The 22,333-nt window shown below is 40.3% G+C and overlaps 1 protein-coding gene across 20 annotated transcripts in view; it reads left to right on the top strand.

Annotated features, from left to right (window-relative positions):
• Positions 1-22,333, top strand: part of LOC124183228 (kinesin-like protein unc-104) — a 44,333-nt gene that overhangs the window by 6,823 nt on the left and 15,177 nt on the right. For 10 of the 20 annotated variants that reach the window (XM_046571563.1, XM_046571509.1, XM_046571500.1 and 7 more), the window contains exons 1-10: positions 11,493-11,699; positions 15,012-15,162; positions 19,700-19,782; positions 20,029-20,107; positions 20,220-20,565; positions 20,687-20,942; positions 21,225-21,227; positions 21,330-21,487; positions 21,590-21,729; positions 22,279-22,317. In XM_046571563.1, coding sequence (XP_046427519.1) covers positions 15,063-15,162; positions 19,700-19,782; positions 20,029-20,107; positions 20,220-20,565; positions 20,687-20,942; positions 21,225-21,227; positions 21,330-21,487; positions 21,590-21,729; positions 22,279-22,317 — 1,204 coding nt within the window. In that variant the 5' untranslated portion in view covers positions 11,493-11,699; positions 15,012-15,062. Of the gene's footprint in view, positions 1-11,491; positions 11,700-15,011; positions 15,163-19,699; positions 19,783-20,028; positions 20,108-20,219; positions 20,566-20,686; positions 20,943-21,224; positions 21,228-21,329; positions 21,488-21,589; positions 21,730-22,278; positions 22,318-22,333 lie in introns of those variants that run through there. The other 10 variants (XM_046571606.1, XM_046571599.1, XM_046571545.1 and 7 more) reach the window with 5 other exon arrangements.

The raw sequence follows: 22,333 nt of genomic DNA, 5'->3' as shown, positions 1-22,333 counted from the left end.
GCTTGTACCCACTAAAAATTAAGCAGTATTATCAATTTCTGATGATCAGTTCGAGCTACGGAACGCAATGTTAATATTTACCAGCTGAACCCCCATCAAGATAAACGGATTAATTAATACCCGGCCCTTTCGCCTTCCTTCCATCCTTCCTTTCTCCCGTTTCGCTGCCGCGGTATTTCCTCCTCCCTTAATTTTTATCTCACTCGAATCAAACTCTTTCCTTTTCTCTTCTCCTCCCGTTGTTTCTTCCGAACTTCTTAGTTCGCTTATACAATTAACCCGGATCCGATACGCCCTTGCAGGTCGACCCACACGTGTCTTCTTTTTCTTCTTCATCTTCTTTCAAATAGAGCGGACTCGCCTTCTCAATCCCGGAATCGATGTCTTCTGAAATTACTCCGTAAACTGCATATTTTTTCTCTCGCCGATCATACAGCCTTACATTTTTTTCACCCTTCTGGCTATTCGCCAAAGTTGATATACATGTATAACGAGATCGTATAACGCGATGCTGCAGAGCTTTGTTTCTTTTGTACCAGTATGTGTATACAAGACTGGAAATTTATAAAATTGTAACTTTCCTAAGGGAAATAAGGAAATAACGAACCAACAATGAATTACAACTATAGAAATAAAATGAAAGAGATGCATAATATGCGACAGAAAATGAACGCATGTCGTTTGCCAAACTTTTAAAAGTAAAGTCAAGTTTGTTTTACCTACATAATGTTGTTTATCATCGTGCAAATTCACGAAAATCTCACCCGAAGTATTCGGTCAGATCACTAGAGCGGATCTTAACGATAGTTGGTAAACTTGCATGATAGAACTTTGTCGAGTTGTAGCTGTCGTCAACAGACGCCATACCAAGCTAATTAGCAATTATAGGTTCACTTCGTGCAGGGTGATAGTTTCGGGATGAAATCTCGGCGAGAAGTTTGAACTCGGGTGCGGACATGCCGCGTTATATATTCCTGAAAACCTTACGTTCGTCCTATGCTTGATCAATCCTCGATTAATCAGGGACGTGATTTCTTCGCGCGAAAAACAGGAGGTGCTTTTAGAATTTCAATCCAGCGTTCAACGCCGGTAAAGATATTTGAACGAATTCCATGGTTTCGGCCCCTATAATAAAGCGAGATCGATATAACATACCAAATGGCCTGTTCGATTGCGGAATATGAAATGACCGGCATTGGAGGATCAAGGTGGCACCGAATTGGATCAGATTCCCAAGGCTCAGCGGCTTCCTATCTCTCTTGTTTACTCCCTTTCGTCTTTCGCTCGCTTCTACTGTTCACGGGAGAAAAAACGGGGATGATATCTACCGCGTTGACGGCTTTAATAAAGTACTTCCCATGACCCCGTTACAGGAGCCGCACAATCCGACCCTGTATATAGATTATGTATCGTATACTTATTTCTTTTCACCCTGCTGCTCATTGTCAACCGGATTGAATGGACCTCTTTCTCCATTTCATTTAGAAATATTACCATACAAGATTCTTTTAATTGACTCGTCGAGCTTTTAATTACGCGTGAATACAGGATTCGTTTTATTTTCTACCTTTATCCTCAAGATGTCTCGTTCGCGATTCCGCTAATTACAGGCGCATCCATATAACAGAACCGTACCCATCTCAACGGTTCGTATTTACCAACAAACCTTAATTACCTTCAAATCGTATATTTTTTCGTTCAATCTTCAATATATGAAATAATTGATTTAACTCGATCGCAGCCAGGAACAACTTTTCACTTGATGAAAATAATCTCCTCGAATCGAAATACCGCTGCGTTAATTATTTTCAATTTATACGTCGATAGTAGAGTACAATACCTGCGCATACCGAATCCAATAATCGATATAAGGTATCGCTGTCGCCTTAGAGACACCTACTCCGGAGTCTCGAGGCTGTGCTGCCTAAGTATATCCGTACGCCGTAGTCTGAATCCAGTCTCAGAGACAACTTAGCAGATGCAAATTCTTAGGGAAAATGCAGTGCACGTATAGCTGCAGCGGTCTCAAGAACCTCGTTACTGCATTCGGCGTACGATCGCGCGTTGTTCCGCATCAGCGCTTCACGGCAACATTTCGTGATAAAAAGTTGCCTTCCGTGAAATTGACGGATAGGGGATAATCGATAGCCGAAGAAACGTTGAGCTAGGTCGTGAATTACGCGATTTTATTACCAACGTAATGCGCGTGAAAATAGTGTATGCATGTAATGCGCTGTAATGCGAAATAACATGTTCGCCACACGCTGCCATACCGACCGAGCAAGGTGAGGAAAAAGAAAGACTTTCAAAGTCTGCATAAATTATATACTCAACTAATTGTAACCGAGCATTTCGCGGTCCCACTGAATAGGAATCCATGGAACGGTTTTCATGGTGTAACTGTGTATACTTCTTGAGCAAACTCGTTTCTTCGTCTGCGCGTCTTAATTACCGGAAAAAAACTGTCCTGGGTCCAACGAGTTGGGCTTGGAGAGTTTCTAATTGGACCATGCAAAAGAAATTGGAGGCCATGTGTCGGTTGCGTAACTGCGCAGGAGCTGCAAAATAGTCTCCATCGGCTCGTTTGCAGTCTCCTTCTACAAGGCTGAAGCTAACTGATAAAATTAGCAGCCAAACCTTCTAACATTCGTTCGAATAAGGTAACGAAGTCGGAGAATCAAAATTTTGTAAAATACCTTGGCCCCCCGATACTTTTATACAATTGTAAGGATAAAGCACAACTGAATTTTTCTATTTCTCATTTTTTTATTTTTATATTCACTATGGCTGCTAGCTTCAGCTTCATTCTCCTTCTTCTTTTTCTTCGTATTTACTTTTTTTTTCTACTTTAGTTTTTTGTTACAATATCATGATACTCCATTGCGGTCCCGGTACACGCACTCATCCGATTATACGTGATTTCATTTTCTTCGTAAACACGAAAAGCATGATATTGCTAAATCCAACGAAGCCTGCACGGCTGAAACCGTAATCCACGCGCGGTGTAAATATAGATAGAATATAGCTCTGCATGGCTATATGTGGAGAAAGTAACCACGGATTACCTTTTTTTCTGTTACCCTTGTCAGAAAAATTCAATCTCATTCGAACGAACTGTTCGGAAGCAATTTTTTGCTGAACTTCCTTTTCTCGTGTCCCGGACTTTGCAAAAATGGTGAAAAAAATCTGCAGTCTATTCAAATATTTTATGTTCTGTACATTATTGTGATGTGAAAAGAAATTCTTTGTAGCAATTTGTAGCTTACAATTAATAACCTGGAAGTTTTTACATTCACAGTATCTGTGATTTCGGTCAGATTTTCGATTCGATCATTTTGGAGGTGAACTTTTTTCCGATTAATACGATTTGGATCGGGAAAGTCTGGCAAAACAGTTGCTTGTACAGAAATGTTTTGTTTCTTACTGAACTTTGTAATACGACAAGATTTTCAGAGCAAACGTTGTTCTAAGCATAAACAAAAATTTAAATGAATTTTCGTCACTCCTTTCATATCACATTTGGATATTATAGGCGTAATCTGCAGAGATATGTAATCACCCCACAGAATAATCGGCAGAGTTGGGATCGGCTGTTCGATGAAGTTAAAAATTTATTTTCTCAAGTCTCAGCACGAATTCGCATTAGACCAAACATTGCGTCAATACACTGTTATCACTAATACGATTTGGGAAAGGCGTATGTATAAACGGAGTGACGCAAATGGTCGGTCTAATGCGATTTCGTGCCGAGACTTTCGAAAAAAAGTGTTTTATTCCATTACATGGCCGATGCCCTATGCCACGTTGATTTTTCTGTGGTTAGACATATTTTTTTTTTATACACCCCTGAAGATTTTACAAAATCAAAAGTGATTACAGGTGAAAGAAAGTCATTAGAATTTTTTTCTTCCTCGCAACAGGCTATACATTAGCGATAAGAATAAAAATATAAGATCAATCGCATTACAAGTTTCAATAAAAAAGCATTTTCTGCATCAACATCTTTTTTCTTAATCTTAACGCAAAGGTTAATACGGGCACTAAAAATTCCTCGATAGTGTGGATATAACCGATACTTACCTAGAAATATTTATCGATAATTATATACCTGAACCGACTAATTGATCACTTACACTTAATTCAGTCTGTTCAATTGTTCTCGCTGATAACGTACCCGTGCTCTATGAATCGTGCGCATAATTGGCTGCTGCGTTTCTTATCAATTACCGATACAAATCGGTGGAAAAGGTATGTGCATAGTAATTTACAAGAGCAGGAATAATGGCCACAACGATCGACTTATCTTACCGCACTTGTCTATTCGTAATAAATTATATTTTCCTCCCCCCGCGTTATACTGTCCGTGAAATTACGGCTATGTGTAGGTCTATGAATGATGCGAGCTCGTTATACTCGCTACTCTTGTTGGTGGAGTTGCACATTAACGTAGAGCGTAGGAAATGGTAGGTAGGTACAATAACTGCAGTTGTTATAAAGAGCCGACAAATTTAACGAGCTCGCTGACTTTAAGACTCGACGATAATATGTCTGTGACCAATGTATAAAATATTCGCATAACGTAACTGCACTCCAACCTACCTTTCTTCTAGTGATAAAAATACTCTAGTACAAACGAATCGTTCAATTTTCACTCTCATCATTCTCTGTCCATTTGCAATTGTACCGTCCTGCCATGGCGCCTCTAAGACTGAGATCCTTACAGTCCTTCCGGCGAATGGTTTAGACTCTATGGAAAGTTTCGTCCACGGTTATGTTATATACTTAGTCATCCGTGAAAGAGGTCTATCGTCAACACGATGATGCTCTCAACCACTGGACAAACTTTGCAGGAATCCTGTCATAACAGGTATTTGATGAGTGAATAAACCTTACGAAAGTAAAATCTATCTCACCTGTTTCAAAATTGTTATAAACAAATTCGTTTTAGGTACTTCCGCGTTCCTACTTTTCTTACATGCTTTCAATGTATGTAGCAGAAGTATTCCAATCTCATCGAATAGGTATCTCAATCATTTTAATGCGTATAATTTTTTTTTCACTTCTGGAGGTTAACTGAATACGTGAAGTTCATAAACCGAGAACATGCATGTAGGTTTAATCGGCACGATGTGCAGAGTTCGGGTACCATCCATTCATACATGTATCGACCTATTCGCCAGAATGTTGGCTACGTTACGTTTTCAATATTTTATGAATTGTCCTACACCGTGCGTCGTTTGGCAGTCCCAACTTCCAGTTGCCCCAGTTTTTTAAAAATTCATCCTGTTCCTGATGCGCCAAAGTGTACTCGAACTATTTTTTACCTTGGAAATATTCACGCCCATTTACAAGGACATTCTTGACGTCGTCGCTGTCCATCTTAATGGCAGTATATCCTGTCGTCCTGGTATATTCAGAGAAAGTGTTCAGTCGTCTTTGTACAGGTATATACATGCGTGCAAATGTATCGATCGTTTTGTGAAAAAGAGTAGCATATATTTTTTCCCGATGCGCAAAGGGCTACCAAGTCCTAGAACCTCTTTTTCGCGTGCTAAATTAGCTTTGGATACACGTGACGACGGCGGTTTGAGGTCAAAGAGCCATTATCCTTTTCATGGTTCGTGGATTGAGCGAGGTCAGGGTGTTGCGAATCATGCCATCATGGCCGCAGTGGGATCCACAAGGGGATTCTGCGTAGAAAACTGTCCACGCGGTGCGAGTATTGTCTGCATAATAAGAGCGAGTTGTTCCTGTGCAGCCATCCAGAAACTGTGGAGGTGGATTTTGACTCGTCGATTAACGCGAAACATTTAATGGCTTCGGGGTTGTTCTGAGCGCCGCGGCACGAGTATTCTTCGCGATAAAGCTTATGAATATTAATCGGATAAAAAAAGGCTGGAATTGCGTTATACAAAAGCCGTGGAAGTTTTCACCCCCCGCAGTTTTTGACCCTCGCTTAACTCGTGATTCTCAATTCACTTGCTCATTCAATATATCGATCCTAGACCCAAACGGGTAGCGTATGTGTGTAGAATATGCATACACTCGCGTCTTCCTACGTGACCTTGTCTCCGGTGGCAACCTCGAACACAAAACGTCGAAGGCTTCGTTTAGCGCTCGCATTTAGAGTCTGCCCTATTCGAGCTGCAGAGACTGAAAGAGAGAACTCGTATCACGCGAGAAAACGGCTCGTGCAGATCAAAGAGAACGGAAAGCTTGCGGATTGTACGGCGACACGTGTATCCTTGTAACAAAACTCGCTTTCACGCACGAATGCTGATGTCACGTCTGACCATTGCATCGTACATTTAATTAACTGGATGCAGAGAATCAAGGGGTCCAGCAGTTGTTGCAGTCAGTGATACGATTCCAGGATCACAGATATCGTGAAGTTAGTAACGTTAACGTGGCGAAACATCAGTGAAAAAATCATTATTGCGCAGTTTTATAATGACTTTCAAGGAGTTGGCCTTTATAAAATATGAGTATATCTTATTTATCATGGTTTACTAAATTTCGGACATTCCTAAAGGTGCGAAGTAACGATTTTTCGTCAACACGCGTCGTTACGGTAACGTCACTAAACTTCATCCTCAGGTTTTCTTCTTTGTTATTTGAATTCCAATTCAGGTAGATGGTCATTTTTTTTTTGCTTTAGATTCAACAACTTTTGCTAAATTTTGAATCGAAATTTCACTTTATAATCCCAAACTGAATACAAAATGAAATATATTACACAGAGGCAGAGAAAAGTTTTTGGACTATTTTGAAAGCTCCAAAATTGGATATCGTCCATCTTATACATATAAAACGTTTTTCCAGGCGTGTCACTTCTGCATGCTTCTCTCCCCTTCCCCTAGCTTTTCAACCCTGCAAATGAATTAGAACTACGCGTAAAACCGCCCACACGCCTGTGCCATGCTATACGCATGATCTCATGTATTATTCTCTGCATACCTCGGGTACTTATACATTTACGTATACGAGGAAAAATTTTACCCGTAAATCTGTTCGGTGTGATTATCAGAAAATCTCTTCCGTTGTACGGTTTTTATTACTACCCGATTGCATCACCATTTTTTTTTTATCTCCTTCCGTGACAAGATCTTGTGCAGTAAATATGGCAGTTGCAAATTACTCGGTTGACATTTTTTGGCTTCCTTAAGTTTTCCAGCAGAGACAATTTGTTCTGTATCATTGTCGTTGGAGTTTGGCCGTATCCGGGTGCGGATGAAAACAGAAGTGTTGAGACGACAAAGCAACTTGGAGTGGGCGTTGCTTTCAACCGGCTAACAAACAACCCAGTCAAACAAGCCTTCAAACTACCGAACGCCCAAGACCTCGTTTATAGACTGTAAAAATGACGAAGAATCTCCGAGCTTCGTTGTTGCTTCGTCGAGCTTAATCCTTTCTCTCAAATATCCGAATACTCACCTCCATTAACTTGGTACTCACTCGGCCACCGCCAGACGAAATCGACCAGTTCTTTGTGTCCGCATAAGTAGAGGGAAAAAAGTATAACAAACTTTGTCGGCAACGCTCCAACCAGTTTTCTTATTCAACATTCCGAGTTTTACATTCTGAGCACCAAATTCATTTGTTACACGCAATTCACGGTTCATTACGACTAGGCATCGTCATTGATGTCGGTCTGTCAATGAACTTCGATCAAATGCATTCAAATACTTTTCCCTTGCTGGTTAAGTGCGAAAGACTCCTTGATGAAAGGTAGGAGGTCGTTAAAATCAGCAGAAATCTATGTTCAATTTAATTAAATCGAAATTCTCTAACAAACGTTGTATAGACGGGCGAATTAATCCTGAATGTATATGGTTCGATATACCCAATTCATACGATATGGCGCCTACGGCGCTTGGAATTGTTTTCAACGAATATGAGACGGGGAAGAGTTCGAATGAGCAGAAATTCTCGCACACCTATGTATTTAATGAGAGCTTTGTGCAGGCGCATCGAGGCAAGCCCAATCCGCCTTGGCAAATAAATTTGGTGTAACCTTTCTCCAGGCTTTGTCGTCCTTAACTACCGCCGGCTACACGTTGCCTTAATTAATATCCGTGCCGTAACCATTGTTCGTAACTTACGTTTACTTCTGCTTCCCAAAATACCGAGACTCGCCTTCTCTTTCACCTCTGAACTTCACGGATCAGCTTTATTCACCCCTTGTTATTTAACCCAGGGTCACGACCAAGTTTCCCAAACTTAGCCTTCAGAAGCTGAAGCGGTTTTATCCACGCCTGCATGATTAGCTACTGTAAATGGGCAATCCGGACATTGGTACGTTTTCGAAATTGATTACAGGTTTGCTTGGCTCGACGACGGTCTCTCTGCACGTTTGCGGATCGACATCGTTGCATGCTTGCTCGCGATTTGATAGAGCCGGTGACGTCGCGTGGCAAGATTCCTGGCGCCAGAAAGCTTCGGTAACAGACAGTATTTCACGGTTTAAATTAAACTCACTCGGATCATACCGATGCGTGATAAGTTTCTGGTCTCGGTTCACTAACCCGAGGCTCGAGCCTTCGATTCAAGTTTCGTCCCATTTCCTGCCAATTCGATGGGACTCGCTTGCTCGTTTCCATCTGCATTCCCTCCTACTAGACATGACCGTTCGATGTTCACTAGGCGTGAGATCCTCGGTCAAGGGTTTCAGGATTGTCTTTCGCGTTCACGGTTCATGTCACAACCAACATCCCTCTGTGACCCTAATACTAATCTTCCTGCCGCGTAAAATCCTCTGATTAAACAACTTCGTCTCCGTAAATTTGTTAAAATTCATGAAGTGATAATTGGAAGGAATTATACGCAGTGTCTGACGACGTATTTCAAGGAAGTCGATTCCCTGACATGTATAAAAGGTCGATATTATTTCTTCCTTGAACCTCGAATTTAGAAAGTATAGAACTTTATTTTCGCCTATTTTTCATCGGTATCTAATCATTTCACTTCATTGTTTATACAGCGTGTACCGTTCCTTAATGACACCCTTATTTTTTATATTCCATGCTCGTAGCCACTAACAATGGATATTTGTCAACCACGTATACAGAGCTTTACGAAACAGCTAATTTGGTGTTATTTTCAAATATTGGTAAGCGAATATCGTATCGACATCGCTCTTCGGTTGAAACGAGAATATGTTGCAGGACCGTCAAATTTCTTCATTTTTACGACACCCATCCCGGACAATCACCGCTTGTAAAATTTACCCATCCGTATCATGTATATGAGAGGGATGGAAATGGACGGCCATTCGTTCGAGCCATTGCTCGCGTTTTCTTTCTCTCGGCAAATTGAAAATCCATTCTTTCTCGGCCAACCGAAGGACGTAAGTGAAGAGAAACAATTGGAATTAGGTTTACCACACACGCCGAACACCTTCCGCCACACCTGACAAAAAATTTGGCAACAACTCGACTTCTGTAAGCTATCGTTATTCTTGGATAATGGAAAATTATTGAAGAAACCTGGCCTAGGAATCAACAATGGACGGCGAAAAAGCTTTCGACGAGTCGGGCTTTCACGTTTCGAGAACAATCTCACAACACACATTAGCAGTCACCGACCACTTTTTAAGATTGAAGAAATTGCAGCGAAGCAGCCGAAAGCGAGCTTTTTCCTTGCGCATTTACTACGCATAACCGTATGTATAGGTAACGGGGTAGCGAATAGAGTTGAATATAAGTTGAGTTTAAAAACGATTTATAATATTCAACACGCAGTGGCTGAGCCTGTGCAGAAGAGTAAAGACCATTACTCAATGGCGAAACTTTGAATTATTAAATTCTATGTTCAGCCAATAAAAAATCTTGTTGAATCCCAAGGTTTTTTCTTCGCTCTGCGATATAATTCAGCACCGATATTTTACGGTGTTCTGCACAGAGGTGAGATAAGCACTTTTGGTCGTTTTATTTAGCTTAACCATAGAGTAACAGCTTTCAGTTAACAACTATCACAAATAAAAATGTAATATATCTTAAAATGGCATTCGTGATAATTTTAAAGAGCAACGATATCGAATGAAAGTTTTTCGTTCAAAAAGTCCAAGAGCTTTCTCGCTAGTCGCAGATGCATCAGTCTTTCGCGTAATCGTTTCGTATTTTATTACACTCCTTCGGTAGGCGCTTTTTAAGAGCTTATTGTACATATATCCTGTTTATTACGACAAGTTTGAAACAAGATTCTGAATCAGACGTAGGTAACCTACCTACGTATTTTCAGCTATCAAATGTAACGAGCATCGATCGTTTCGGATAATTTAGGCTTCACGCGAATGTTGAAAATGGTTTATGGACTACCGTAAAAGATTCCGAATGCTTTGACTAAATTTCTGAAATTTTCCCCTTTACGAACCAGATTCTGTATGCCAAGATACGTAGATTTCAGCTCGGAAATTTAACACGAAAACTGTGCCATGGTCACCCGCACTTAGCTGAGGCGCCTGGCAGCTCGAGTATTCGGTGAAATAAAATCTCATTCCGTTTAATTGACGACATTCCCGAGTAAGATCTGCAGATGTATTTCCGCGAGTAACGCTTTCAGGAAACCTGTGTAACCGACCCTCGCTGAATGACGGTGTCGAAAAATCATCGCCAACGCGGGTCGCATGCCTCGATAGTCTCGGGCCCCAATCTGTCCATTGTATTAAAAAAGAGTAAGATAGACCCACTCCAATGAAGATAGTCGTTGAGACAAAGTGGAGTACTAATGTGTATATCGGCTCTCGGAGCAACAGCTACTTAGATTTTCACCCCGTGTCAAGGACAATCTGATATCGTCCTTTCTTTCAAAAAACTGAACTTCACTCTGCCGAATGCGTTTAAATCTCCCCATTCGTCGAGGGCTGTTCAAGACGGTAAGAGAGAAAGAGAGGGAGTATGGCAAAAAAGATCTGACGTACCCGCAGCTTTCGGTGCAATGCGACTCGTTGTGTTGTAGGTATAAAACCTGCACGCTGTGCGCGCAATGATCATCTATAATTCATACGGCTATTAGGTGCTAATGAACCATGCAAGGCCAGCTCGAGCCTGCCGGGTGAATTTCGATGTAACGGGCAACGGGCGATGAGGAATGGGGAACGGGTCGGTGTGCCCCGGGAGACTGGAACTCGCAAGGGCGACACACGAGAGAGCCCGTGAGGCCCCCTGCGCGACATGTGACGCGATTTCTATACCTTTTACTCATCCAGCCCGTTCTACGCCCCCGCACCCCACGGTGGCACTGGCTTCTTTATTGATTGCTTAAAGGAATTGGCCGGCGCCGCCCGCGCCGCATTGGTCGATCGTCTGCCGTGTGACGTCACGGGTATACCTCCCTCGCTATTGATTTTCGTCGGGAACAACCCTCCCATTGGACACCCGTCCCGGAAAAATGACCCACTAGACCAGTCACGTGACGGTTCGTCGAGGGCGTGCATGCGCCGCGGCCATATTCCCATTTCTAAGTCGAAAGCTCGCTGATGGTGGCGTAGCAGTCACTCGAAAGCTCGCATCCTGTCGCCGGGACACCGTTGTATAGTGTGGACATACAATAATGTCTGCGATTGTGGCTTCGTCCTGTTCAGTCGACGAAGCGTTTAATATATCGTGCTATTTGTGATTTTCGTATATACAGTGTGCTTGCAGGGAAATTATCACGCGTTGTTTTCCTAGGATTTTAACAACCTCTCGAAATTCACATCGGTGAGTGCCCTTGAGTTCGTCAAGTCAAGTCTTCGCTTCTAAATCTTTAGATCGATCGAGACCGACTATCGCAACTTTTACAAACATTGTTCCGAGCTCTCTTCTGCAGCGGATCAACCGTTTGTCTTTGAACTTTTTTTTACCCCGTTCTAATCAAGTAAGCCTTAGACTAATATTCATCCCTGTCACCATTCCGTGATCACATACCGATAATATCGCAGGTACTTTTCGTCGCTGCTCGACGAACAGTTGAGACATCGGACGTGCAGCAAGCAAATACTTGTGTCCTCCCAAAGACGATAATTTGATCGAAAATAATTCATCGTGGCAAATTCCAAATTGAATCAACAAAGGGAGGAAAAACTCTGGCTGAGTTTACAACTTTTTCATACTTCGTTGAATCTTGAAGTCGCGAATCGACACTTCTCTAAGACATTGAACGAGAAGTTTGGGCCGTTTCGAATCTACCTAAATAATTTCCCAAATAATCAAAATTGGGATTGTTACATCTCATTGTTAGTGGTAATTCGACTCTAGTCACTATGTTCTAATTCCAATTTGAGGCGTTGTTTTTTTATTTTCATTTACCTTCTTCACCCCTCGGCAAACAGACTCGAGGAACCGAATATTTGAAATTCGCAGAAATCGATAATTTCTTCGGTTGACACCGCGAAAAATTTGCGTCACTGTACTCACGACAAGCCCATGTAATTGTTTATCCTTGAGATGACGTCACTGTCGTAGCAGACGGCCGTGTGCACCCCCCACCCATCAGCCGAAACAACTCCATGGTTTGCTGGTTCAACCCTAATTCGTTTCGCCCACATAAACGGGGCATACATAAATACTTTCAGAGTTCGTCCGAGGTTCAGTAAATCAATCGCAGTCATCGAATTAACTGACATTCACTCCTTTCTGCCGAAAGTATAACGAATGACGGAGTGCCGTAGTGCTTTAATTATTCCGCTTGATTGGCTCACGTCTGAGACTTGCCGTGGGGTAAACCAACCGCTATTAACAACGTCAAACTATTCTTACACTCTTCAGTTCAATCCAACACGACACACCCATAGTCGAGTTTCCTTCGCTTGCCCACGCGAAAATTACCAGCAATTTCACCATTAGCGTAGATCAATCCGAGAAATCGACCGTACATCCTGCGCCGTAATGTGAGTTAGCTTTAATCAGTTACATTTGGCTACCAAATTCGCACGCAACCATTTCAATCTTCGCACTGACGCAAGCTCGATAATACACTCGCTGTCTTATTCTACACGAACTTGATGTATCCACAGCATTAACCCGCCGGTCTATTTCGTCGACTTTGGTCTTCACGGAAAATTGAATTCTACGAGGCGAGTGTAGAATGCAGTAAAAATCCACCGTTATGCGTGATCGTCGGCCTTCTACCCATAACGCGTAAAATCTTTTTATATTTAGGTCGGAAACGGAAAAATCAGCTATAGTATATGAAGAAATAGCGAATGTACAAAATTCAGCGACTCTGATCTTGTTGTCAATATCTTTTGGCGAGGACGGGAGGGTGAGATGACTCATCGCCGACCTCGGAGTATCTAGTTACCAAGCCAAGTTTTCCATTTCCTCCAGAAGATTCCTCTAGTGCTTAAGAACTGAGAGCTCAAACGCCGCGTGTGTGCTTACTACGTATATATATGTACCCGATACGTGACCAATCGAATTGTATCGTTTAGCGGGTGAAAGAGTGTACCAGCTTTTACGAAATGAAGGGAAATAAGTGAACGAAAAATAGTCGCAGATTATCCGTATCGGCTTTAAATGCGAATTCCACGCGGGAACGGGCTTCCCCGTGGATTGTGTAAGCAAGACACAGGGGGATCCCCGTAGAGACGCCGTTTCCTGGAGCTTTCCAATTTTGGCTGCACGCCAGTCTGAATCTACCAACATATCTCTGTATACAGGTCTTGGTCCGATGGGGAATGCAAGCGCGGTGTTTTGCGGTGAATTCGAATTTTAAATTAACCCATTATCGAAGAGAAGAGTGAACCAATGCAGATGCAGATGTTGATCCATATTTTTTCATTCTTTTCCTTTTTTTTCTACGGCAATATAATCCAGCTTGATAGTTTGTATATTTGCGAATTTGAGAGTCGATGGTTATTTGGATGTTCAACGTCGTCCAGAACATCCATGAAACATGTTTTATCGCAAACTTTTATACTCTATATATTATTAGGAATTTAGGGCGACCAGAGGGACGATCGCATCCATCAAGTTAATCACTTTTTGATAACTCTTCTTCGAATGCCTGTATATATACTCGTAAAATGTATGATATTTTTACGAAATATTACATGTCGTGGACAATGTTCTTCATTACCAAATAAAAATCATAAACTCTTGACGCCGTGGATATAACTTACGTGCAGTTAAATTGGTTACTAATCAAGAAATCGTATAAAAATTGGTGATTCTGATTAATCTTTACTATCTTGGAATAATTATTATCTCGTTTCTTCGAACGGTATATCTCAAAGAATATAAGTCTTACGCTTGAAAAAATAAGAAAATTTATATGATTTGTAATGGCCTGCAAACCTTGCTGAGATTCTTAAGTTGAATCGAGGCTGCGATTAAGACGCACCTATGTTTACGAAATCTTTTATCAAGATATTTCCTTCGCTGAGATCATTTTCTCAATTTGTTCAGAACGAATGCCAGCATGACTCTTAATTATCGTTTATATGGTATATAATTTGCATAAAATTCAACACGTTCCCGCGATAAGCAATCCCAAATCACAATTCGGTTCTAGTTATAATTATCCAAAAGAGCCGCTCATCTCCCGTGTCCAGTTTAATTTTACGCAGGCAATTATGCGGCTAAACGTTCACCAGAGGGGATGATTTTGTAACAACTGTTGGCTACGTGACTTTGATAGCCTAATGGCACCAGATGTCGCGTTACGTCTCTCGAGGGAGCAAGTCCCAAATAGAGTCTGAATTCATAACTCGGTAGTAACTTTAATATTTCAAAATTTATCGGTAATCTTGCTAATAATACTATAGAGCTTCGTTTCACTGTCACCTAGAATCGAATCATCGTCGAACATGATGTAGTTTAATTTCTTCCGGTCAGACTTTATTCGGATAAAATATAACAGAGCGCTTGAATCGGTAATGGCTCATCTTGAAATAATCTTGCAGATATTTACTTGTGCATGTCATAAACGAATCTATCGTAGTTTGTCGATAATCTTCACGATCAAGCATAACTCGCATCCGAAGTTGCAGATTATTCACAAATTCATGAAAATGTTTCATTATGTTTCAGAGATCCGTTTCACGATCACTGCATAGAAGGTAACTGAACAAGAGGCGGAAAATGTCGTCGGTGAAGGTGGCGGTGCGGGTGCGGCCCTTCAATAACCGTGAATTATCCCGAGAAGCTCAATGCATCATCGATATGGTCGGCAATACGACGTGTAAGTGTTATTACATTTATTCTATCATCGCTTGATCTGTCAATACATACCTGTGTCTCTGCAAAAACTTGATATTCATAGAGAAGAGAAATCGGTGGAGATTAGATGTCGCTAGAAATGTCTGGAAATCCCGATTCTCGTGAACGCCGCTATTTATCGGAGCCCTGGGATTCGCAATAATCGTGCGTCGTTGTCGATAATAACTTTCCGTTCTGACGTAATGTCATCGCTTCCGGCTGTTCGACCATTCCTTCATATTTATCGTTTGAATGGGACAGTGCAACACTTTGGCAATTTTAATAATTCTTCCATATATTCTAGGATTTTCTCACCACGTATTGTGTTAATGCTTTCAGTCACACACTTTTCAACTCAATATGTTGGCCTGAATTTTCTTACTCGAGGGTTTTGGGGTAGCTGATCGCGAATCTGAAGTCGGAATTTGATCATGTCTAAGTCGAAGATGGCAGATCCGATATGGCGGATGTAAAATAGAAAAAAGCATCAAAATTCGATGATTCTGACTGAATCTTGTTACTCGGGGGGTTTTGGGGTTATACGAAGTAACAGAGATCATTTAAAGTTTTAAATAAACTGTGACAAGGCTAGGACATGGAAATTTTTTAGGTGGGACGCTGAGCATCCTGTTGTGACTGAAAGGGTTAATGATAAACTGTAGAAAAAAAAGGAGCTTTCTCATTGAAAGCTCCGCGTGATATACATACCTGTGTAGTAATATAGTCAGCACGTCCATAAACTCTAATTCCTGTAGATCTCAAGTCCTATTCGTTTCTTGTCGTTTTTCTTATCATTATCGTCGAAGCGTTTTTCCAATTCATAAATTTCTTGACGCGCCGCATCGCGGCTAGATATTATCTGTATATTAGAAAAAAGCTTGTAACGTTGTGGCGAGGGGGGGAAGCGAGGTCAACTATTTTCTCCACTTATGCGAAACGCGTTTTCTTCTTCGCAAGTGTTACTTTATTGGGGGAGGGTAGTGCCACGAGACACGGAGAGACGGAAAAACATAAAGACGGACAGCTTCTCGAGCTACAGGATCAATACGTGCTAGGCCATGCCAGTCAGCCGCTGATTGTTGGAGTGTTTCGCCTTTCGATTCATCTTCGTCGTTGCTTGTCTACGTTATTTTTCCATGACCTAGCATTTGTCTGATTTGTATCTACGTTGCGTTTTCGCATATTGTTAGTTCGGGGTAATTTTCCCGTATTATTCCCCAACTGAGTTTACCAGGAAACCTGCAGCAGTATACGGTGCAGTTTTTATTCCTGAAATTGCATATTTCGTACACACATGTTGAATTGTACTTGCAACGTCACTCGAGGGAAAACTGTAAGTTTTGCCGTTCACAAAACTAGGCAACTATTATTCCACGTATCTATGAAACCACCACGATCAATACTTCCTTCGTTGCTCATGGTTTCCTCCTCTTATACGTGTACGATATTGATCATTGCATTCAGATTCTTGACAAGCAAAGTTGTGCCGTGATAATTTTATAATTCACGTCTCATAAAAATTCTTTGAATAATTAATCACCGCTTCGAAATCCTACAATCTTACATCTCAAGCAAGTAATGAAACTCTTATACTTTCTTTCATCGCCTATAAACGTACACGCAGTGATTTCAATTAAACTTTACCATATTGCGACATATTTATTACGACATAAAGTCAATATTCGCTAGTCAGTGGGCATTGAAATAAAATATATCGTGATTGGCAGAAGAATGTTATATTTCGTTTACTTCGCCCATGTGACGATGATTGTCATGTAGGAAACAATGCGGTGCGTTCATTGATCCGTCCATAGTTAGTCGCAGTGAATTCACGATCTGAATTTCCATCTCCGTGCTCGGCTGGCTTGGCTATGCTGACAAGCGAAAACTGACGGATTATTGTCCTTCTGCAAGCCATTATAACAATGCAGCTCAACCCGTTCATTTCCTCTTTTTCACTGCCGCGTATTTCCGCTCGCCTTGCAAGTCGTATGGCGGATGTAAAATTCGCAGCGACCTCTTTCCTGGATGAATATTCATTTTGAAGCGCGGAGTGCTGCACAATTTTAAATTCCCTTCAGTCGGCGATTTCAGTAAACATTATTGGAATGCTGTTATTCCGCCTCTCAAAAATCGGTAATTGTTGTCTGGCTGCGTAACGCGAGCTGGAAGATCCGCACGTTTGATTTTCGATATTGCACTCGATTTCCGGCCAGGACAGGTTCCCCCAATTTCCGGAATGACGTGCCTGCGCCACAATTGCGTCGATCAACCCCGAGGAAATTGCAAGCTGATTAGAAATCTCGACTCGTATAACCAACTAATGTCCCTCTAGAATTGTGTGGATGATGAATATTTTCGCTGTGCTACGAATATATAGAACAGACAGATGATTTCCTTTGACGGGAATCGAGTCTCCGTGCAGGAAACAGCCATCGGATTTTTCAATTCGACAATTCCACGAGATCGGGAAACACGCAATGTTCTACAGAATCAAATTATATAGCATGTGATTTTTGTTCGGCCGATGAAACGTGCTGTGGACTTGTTGCGGAATTTTTGATACCTGATCCGTTTAATTTTCCAATACCGAGTTGTTGATTGGATCTAACCAAATTTTCAATTTCCAATACGGGATGCGTATCGGGTTTTTCGGGGTTCGTATAAAAGAATTAATTGCCAGACAGATAAATCCGTAAACAACTACGAGCGGATTCCAATTATTCGGCAAACCACAATTGATTTATTGAAATTAAATTTTCAGTCGATTTAAACACTGAACGTGATCGCATTCGAACATTTCATCGTGTGGCTGTTAAATATTTATTACTTATTTACTGTCGTCAGGATGATAGATGAAAAAATTTACAGTAAAATGTATATGAATAATGATAATGATAATCAATAAAGAGAATTAACGGAAATCAAATATCATAAATGAAGTCTATACGTCGTCGCTATCAATTTTACTAATCGAATACGCTGATTGAAGCCTCAATCACGGGATATATTGCATCCAGGCTACGTATCACATAACTGAAATTTTTCGAAGGTTTTTATTGCAGCCTTCTAACTACTAACTCAATGGCGCTAATTTCGTTTGACCTGTCCGATTCTGTAACTAACTCTGCTTCTCCTCGATGCTTTGAGCACGATATCTCACTGATACACGGAATCCCGCTGATAACAGTAATCAAGAAGCAAAAAAAAATTTACCGTCTGCAGATCTACTGATTAACGGGACTTGAAAAACCGAAATTACATAGAATTTCTATAAGTAAATCACAGCGTAAGAATAATCTTGGTTCTTGTTAGGAGTCTTTGGTTATTCTTCCACCGTTTCAAATATGTAATGTAATTGATCACGTTTGTTAATTCAATCTTAAGGATCTTTTCATACTTTGTATATGCGGAAATCTTGCATTTAAATGTTTTCATCGTCCTAACGATTCCAACGGCATCGTCGTCCTTTGTGCATCGCTGAACGAGACTGAAACATCGATGTTATTATTCGAGATTTCATTATGCGTCGTTCAAACCTTGGATTCTCTTGCGCAACGCTTCTTTGTACAATAAGACTGAAAGCTATAACGAAATCACTGCCAAGCGAGTGTAAATAAAGGAGTTTTGTGTACCATTACTGCTTGGCGATCCGCCCCGTCCGCCATACTGCTTTTTAACCCCCCCCGCCCCCCAAGCTTGTCGGTATTTTGCGAAACCCATTCGCATCTCAGCTTATTGTTAGAGTGATCCCGCGTCTGACCGTTCACAGCGCTCGCTACTTCAAGTCCGTCTGATCGTAACGCGGCTCTACTACTAGACTGCGGCTGAACACGATTACTCTACCACTTACTACTACTCGTCTGATCGAGCGCGGCTCTATCGCTAAGAACTTGTGTCAGACCCATACTGTTCTCACTACTCATCTTGACGAGGATTTATTGTTCCATGTAATACGATGCTGCGATTAGCTCGATCGATTCTTTGTTTTTTTCTTATTTTTTTTATTTTTTCAATGAATGGAAGAAGCGAAGAAACTTCTTTGTTAACTACGTTTGTCTTTTTGTAGAAGACCAAAGTATATCGCATCGTTTTCATTCGCATGAAAACATCAAAGCATTGTTTTGTACGCACCTGTGTTATACGTATACATACCGTCATATGGGATTAAGAACTTCATCGATCCGTTAGCCCAACTCCGCTGCTTTCTATGCAGATACTAAGTATACAACGGGTTTGTACGCTTACTAAATAAAGAGCGCACGAATTATTTTAGCATAATTGATATTTACAAAGGTACGCGCTCTGTAAATTAGCTTAAACGTAACGTAATTTTGTTTCTGTATACGTCGCGTAACGGTCGCCCTTAAATTTGGTAATCCGAATGAAGTAATAAATACTGCAATGTTATGTATATTGAAACTTTCATGTCAGACTGTCAAGTTCTCATTTGACAAAAATCATGTATGTATGTAAATATTCACTTGATTTTAATTTTCTTCATTTCTTTTTCTCTACAGCCATTATAAATCCGAAGGCACCACCCGGTACCAAAGATGCTATCAAAAGCTTCAATTACGATTACTCCTATTTTTCTATGGACGTGAGTAATAATTACACACCAAATATTTATATATAATATTTTAAATTCCAGCAGCGAAACTGTACCCCAACAATTTTCCGATAGTTTATTGATGCTCCTTCATTAACGTTTTTGGTTTATTCCTTAAAAGTCATGTCAGATTTTTTCTCGTAATAAAGCAATAATCGATACAATATTTGTATGAGTATCGTATTATTTTAATTGTAGAAATATACGATAGATTGTTTTCTTCTTTTGAAATTACAGCCGAACGATGAAAATTACTCGTCACAAATAATGGTATATAAGGATATTGGAGAGGAGATGTTGCAGCATGCATTCGAGGGTGAGAATCACGTTTTCTCGCATACGAATTACTGTTATAATTTGAATATTGAATATGAGAATAATTACGTACCAGGGATGTGGATGTATAATATTTCCATTTGCCCTTCTAGGATACAACGTGTGTATCTTTGCTTATGGTCAAACTGGCGCGGGAAAATCCTACACGATGATGGGGAAGCAAGAAGAGGGCCAGGAAGGAATTATTCCACAAATATGTGACGATCTGTTCAGAAAAATCAGCAGAAATTCAAGTGATCACCTCAAATACTCCGTTGAAGTGAGCTACATGGAAATATATTGCGAACGAGTGCGTGACTTGCTTAATCCTAAAAACAAAGGAAATTTACGTGTCAGAGAACATCCACTCTTGGGTCCTTATGTTGAAGATTTATCTAAGTTAGCAGTGATGTCTTATCAAGATATTCATGACCTTATTGACGAAGGCAATAAAGCCAGGTTTGTTATTGATTGTTATTACAGAAAATCTTTTTTTTTTGTCTGCATATAGTAATTTTTACTCTCTCAAATTTCAAGTAGATCATGTTTACGAAATTTTTTGTATTCTGCCGTTCTACAGAACCGTTGCGGCAACAAATATGAACGAAACATCCAGCAGATCCCACGCAGTGTTCACAATATTTTTTACACAACAAAGACACGATAGTACAACAGATTTAATCACAGAGAAAGTCAGCAAAATTTCACTGGTTGACTTGGCTGGCTCTGAAAGAGCAGATTCTACCGGTGCAAAAGGCACAAGGCTCAAAGAAGGTGCCAATATCAATAAAAGTTTGACTACTCTGGGAAAAGTTATCAGTGCATTAGCTGAAATTGTGAGTACTTGCCATTTAATCTGTTACATGTATGTCTAATACTATAGTGTACAAAACTTAGTTTACTCCAAAGTTTCCGAAAATCTGTACTAGATTTTTCGATCCAATAACTAAGAGTGAATCCAAGATTTTTTTCGGAAAGGTTTGTTTTTGTTATCTCTTTACCTCTTCAAAAAGGGGTCTGTACTTCTAGATTAGGAAAAAAATGTTTTTCATTGCATAAGTGACATGCAGCATTAACGATTTGACTTATTTTACAATCTTATCACATTGGATTTTCAGGCGGTAAGTCTGCGAAATGAAATTTCATCATACAATCAGTATTCTTTAATTGAGTAACCTTTTACTATCAAGCCTAATACGTACGAATTGGAAATTAAATTTTAGGCAACGAAGAAGAAGAAGAAAGCAGACTTTATTCCATACAGAGATTCGGTTTTGACATGGTTACTCCGTGAAAATCTTGGTGGAAATTCTAAGACCGCTATGATTGCAGCTGTTAGCCCAGCCGACATTAATTACGATGAAACTCTTTCCACATTGAGGTAATGATTACTGGATTCTAGTACCTTTAACAAGAATTTTCAAAAGACTATAATTATTCTGTGATAGCAAGTTAAATGTATAATTCGCATTATTTTTTGTAGATATGCAGACAGAGCAAAACAGATTGTCTGCAAAGCTGTTGTCAATGAGGATGCTAATGCTAAGCTTATTAGAGAATTGAAAGAAGAAATTCAGAAGCTGCGAGAGCTTCTGAAACAGGAGGGCATCGACGTACAAGAAGGTAAATTGATTAATAATTTTCTCTGATAGATTCATGAATCCTCTAGTGTACATACTGCTCTACTAACAAGATTCTTCAATTGGAAGTAAAGATATGGTAAAAGAAAAGTAATGACGAAATTCATTCATTTACTTTACAGCATTGCTATTCTTCTCCTTGAACATATGTATATGAAGTACCGCTTTCCCTTCAATCCAGTAACATTGATTGACTTTTTATTTCATTACTAAATCTATAATTATTGGACATAATAAGAACTCAAATTTCACACGACATCCGAAGTTACGTATAAAAAATAAAACAATGGATTGATGCAATCTTCTAAAAAATTTTTACTGTTGTATCTAATAGTCAGCACTCTTCTTGATAAGTGGCACATAATTTATATTTAACATATTTCAATGCATTTTCGTTCGATACATTTGCTTCCAGTTGAACTCCTAAAATTTCTGTATCATAATTAAGATCAGACTTTCAATTAATCCCTCCAAGAGGTAGGCACGCCATAACATAGTGTTATTTTGTTTGTCCCTTTTGTGCTCAACGTAGGGCCAGATGGTAAAGTCACTTATGAAAAGAAAGAACCTAGTAAGTAACCCAATAA

Source organism: Neodiprion fabricii, chromosome 1 (genome assembly GCF_021155785.1).
Source record: "Neodiprion fabricii isolate iyNeoFabr1 chromosome 1, iyNeoFabr1.1, whole genome shotgun sequence".
Lineage (NCBI taxonomy): Eukaryota > Metazoa > Arthropoda > Insecta > Hymenoptera > Diprionidae > Neodiprion > Neodiprion fabricii.
This window is presented reverse-complemented; position numbering and strand designations above follow the sequence as displayed.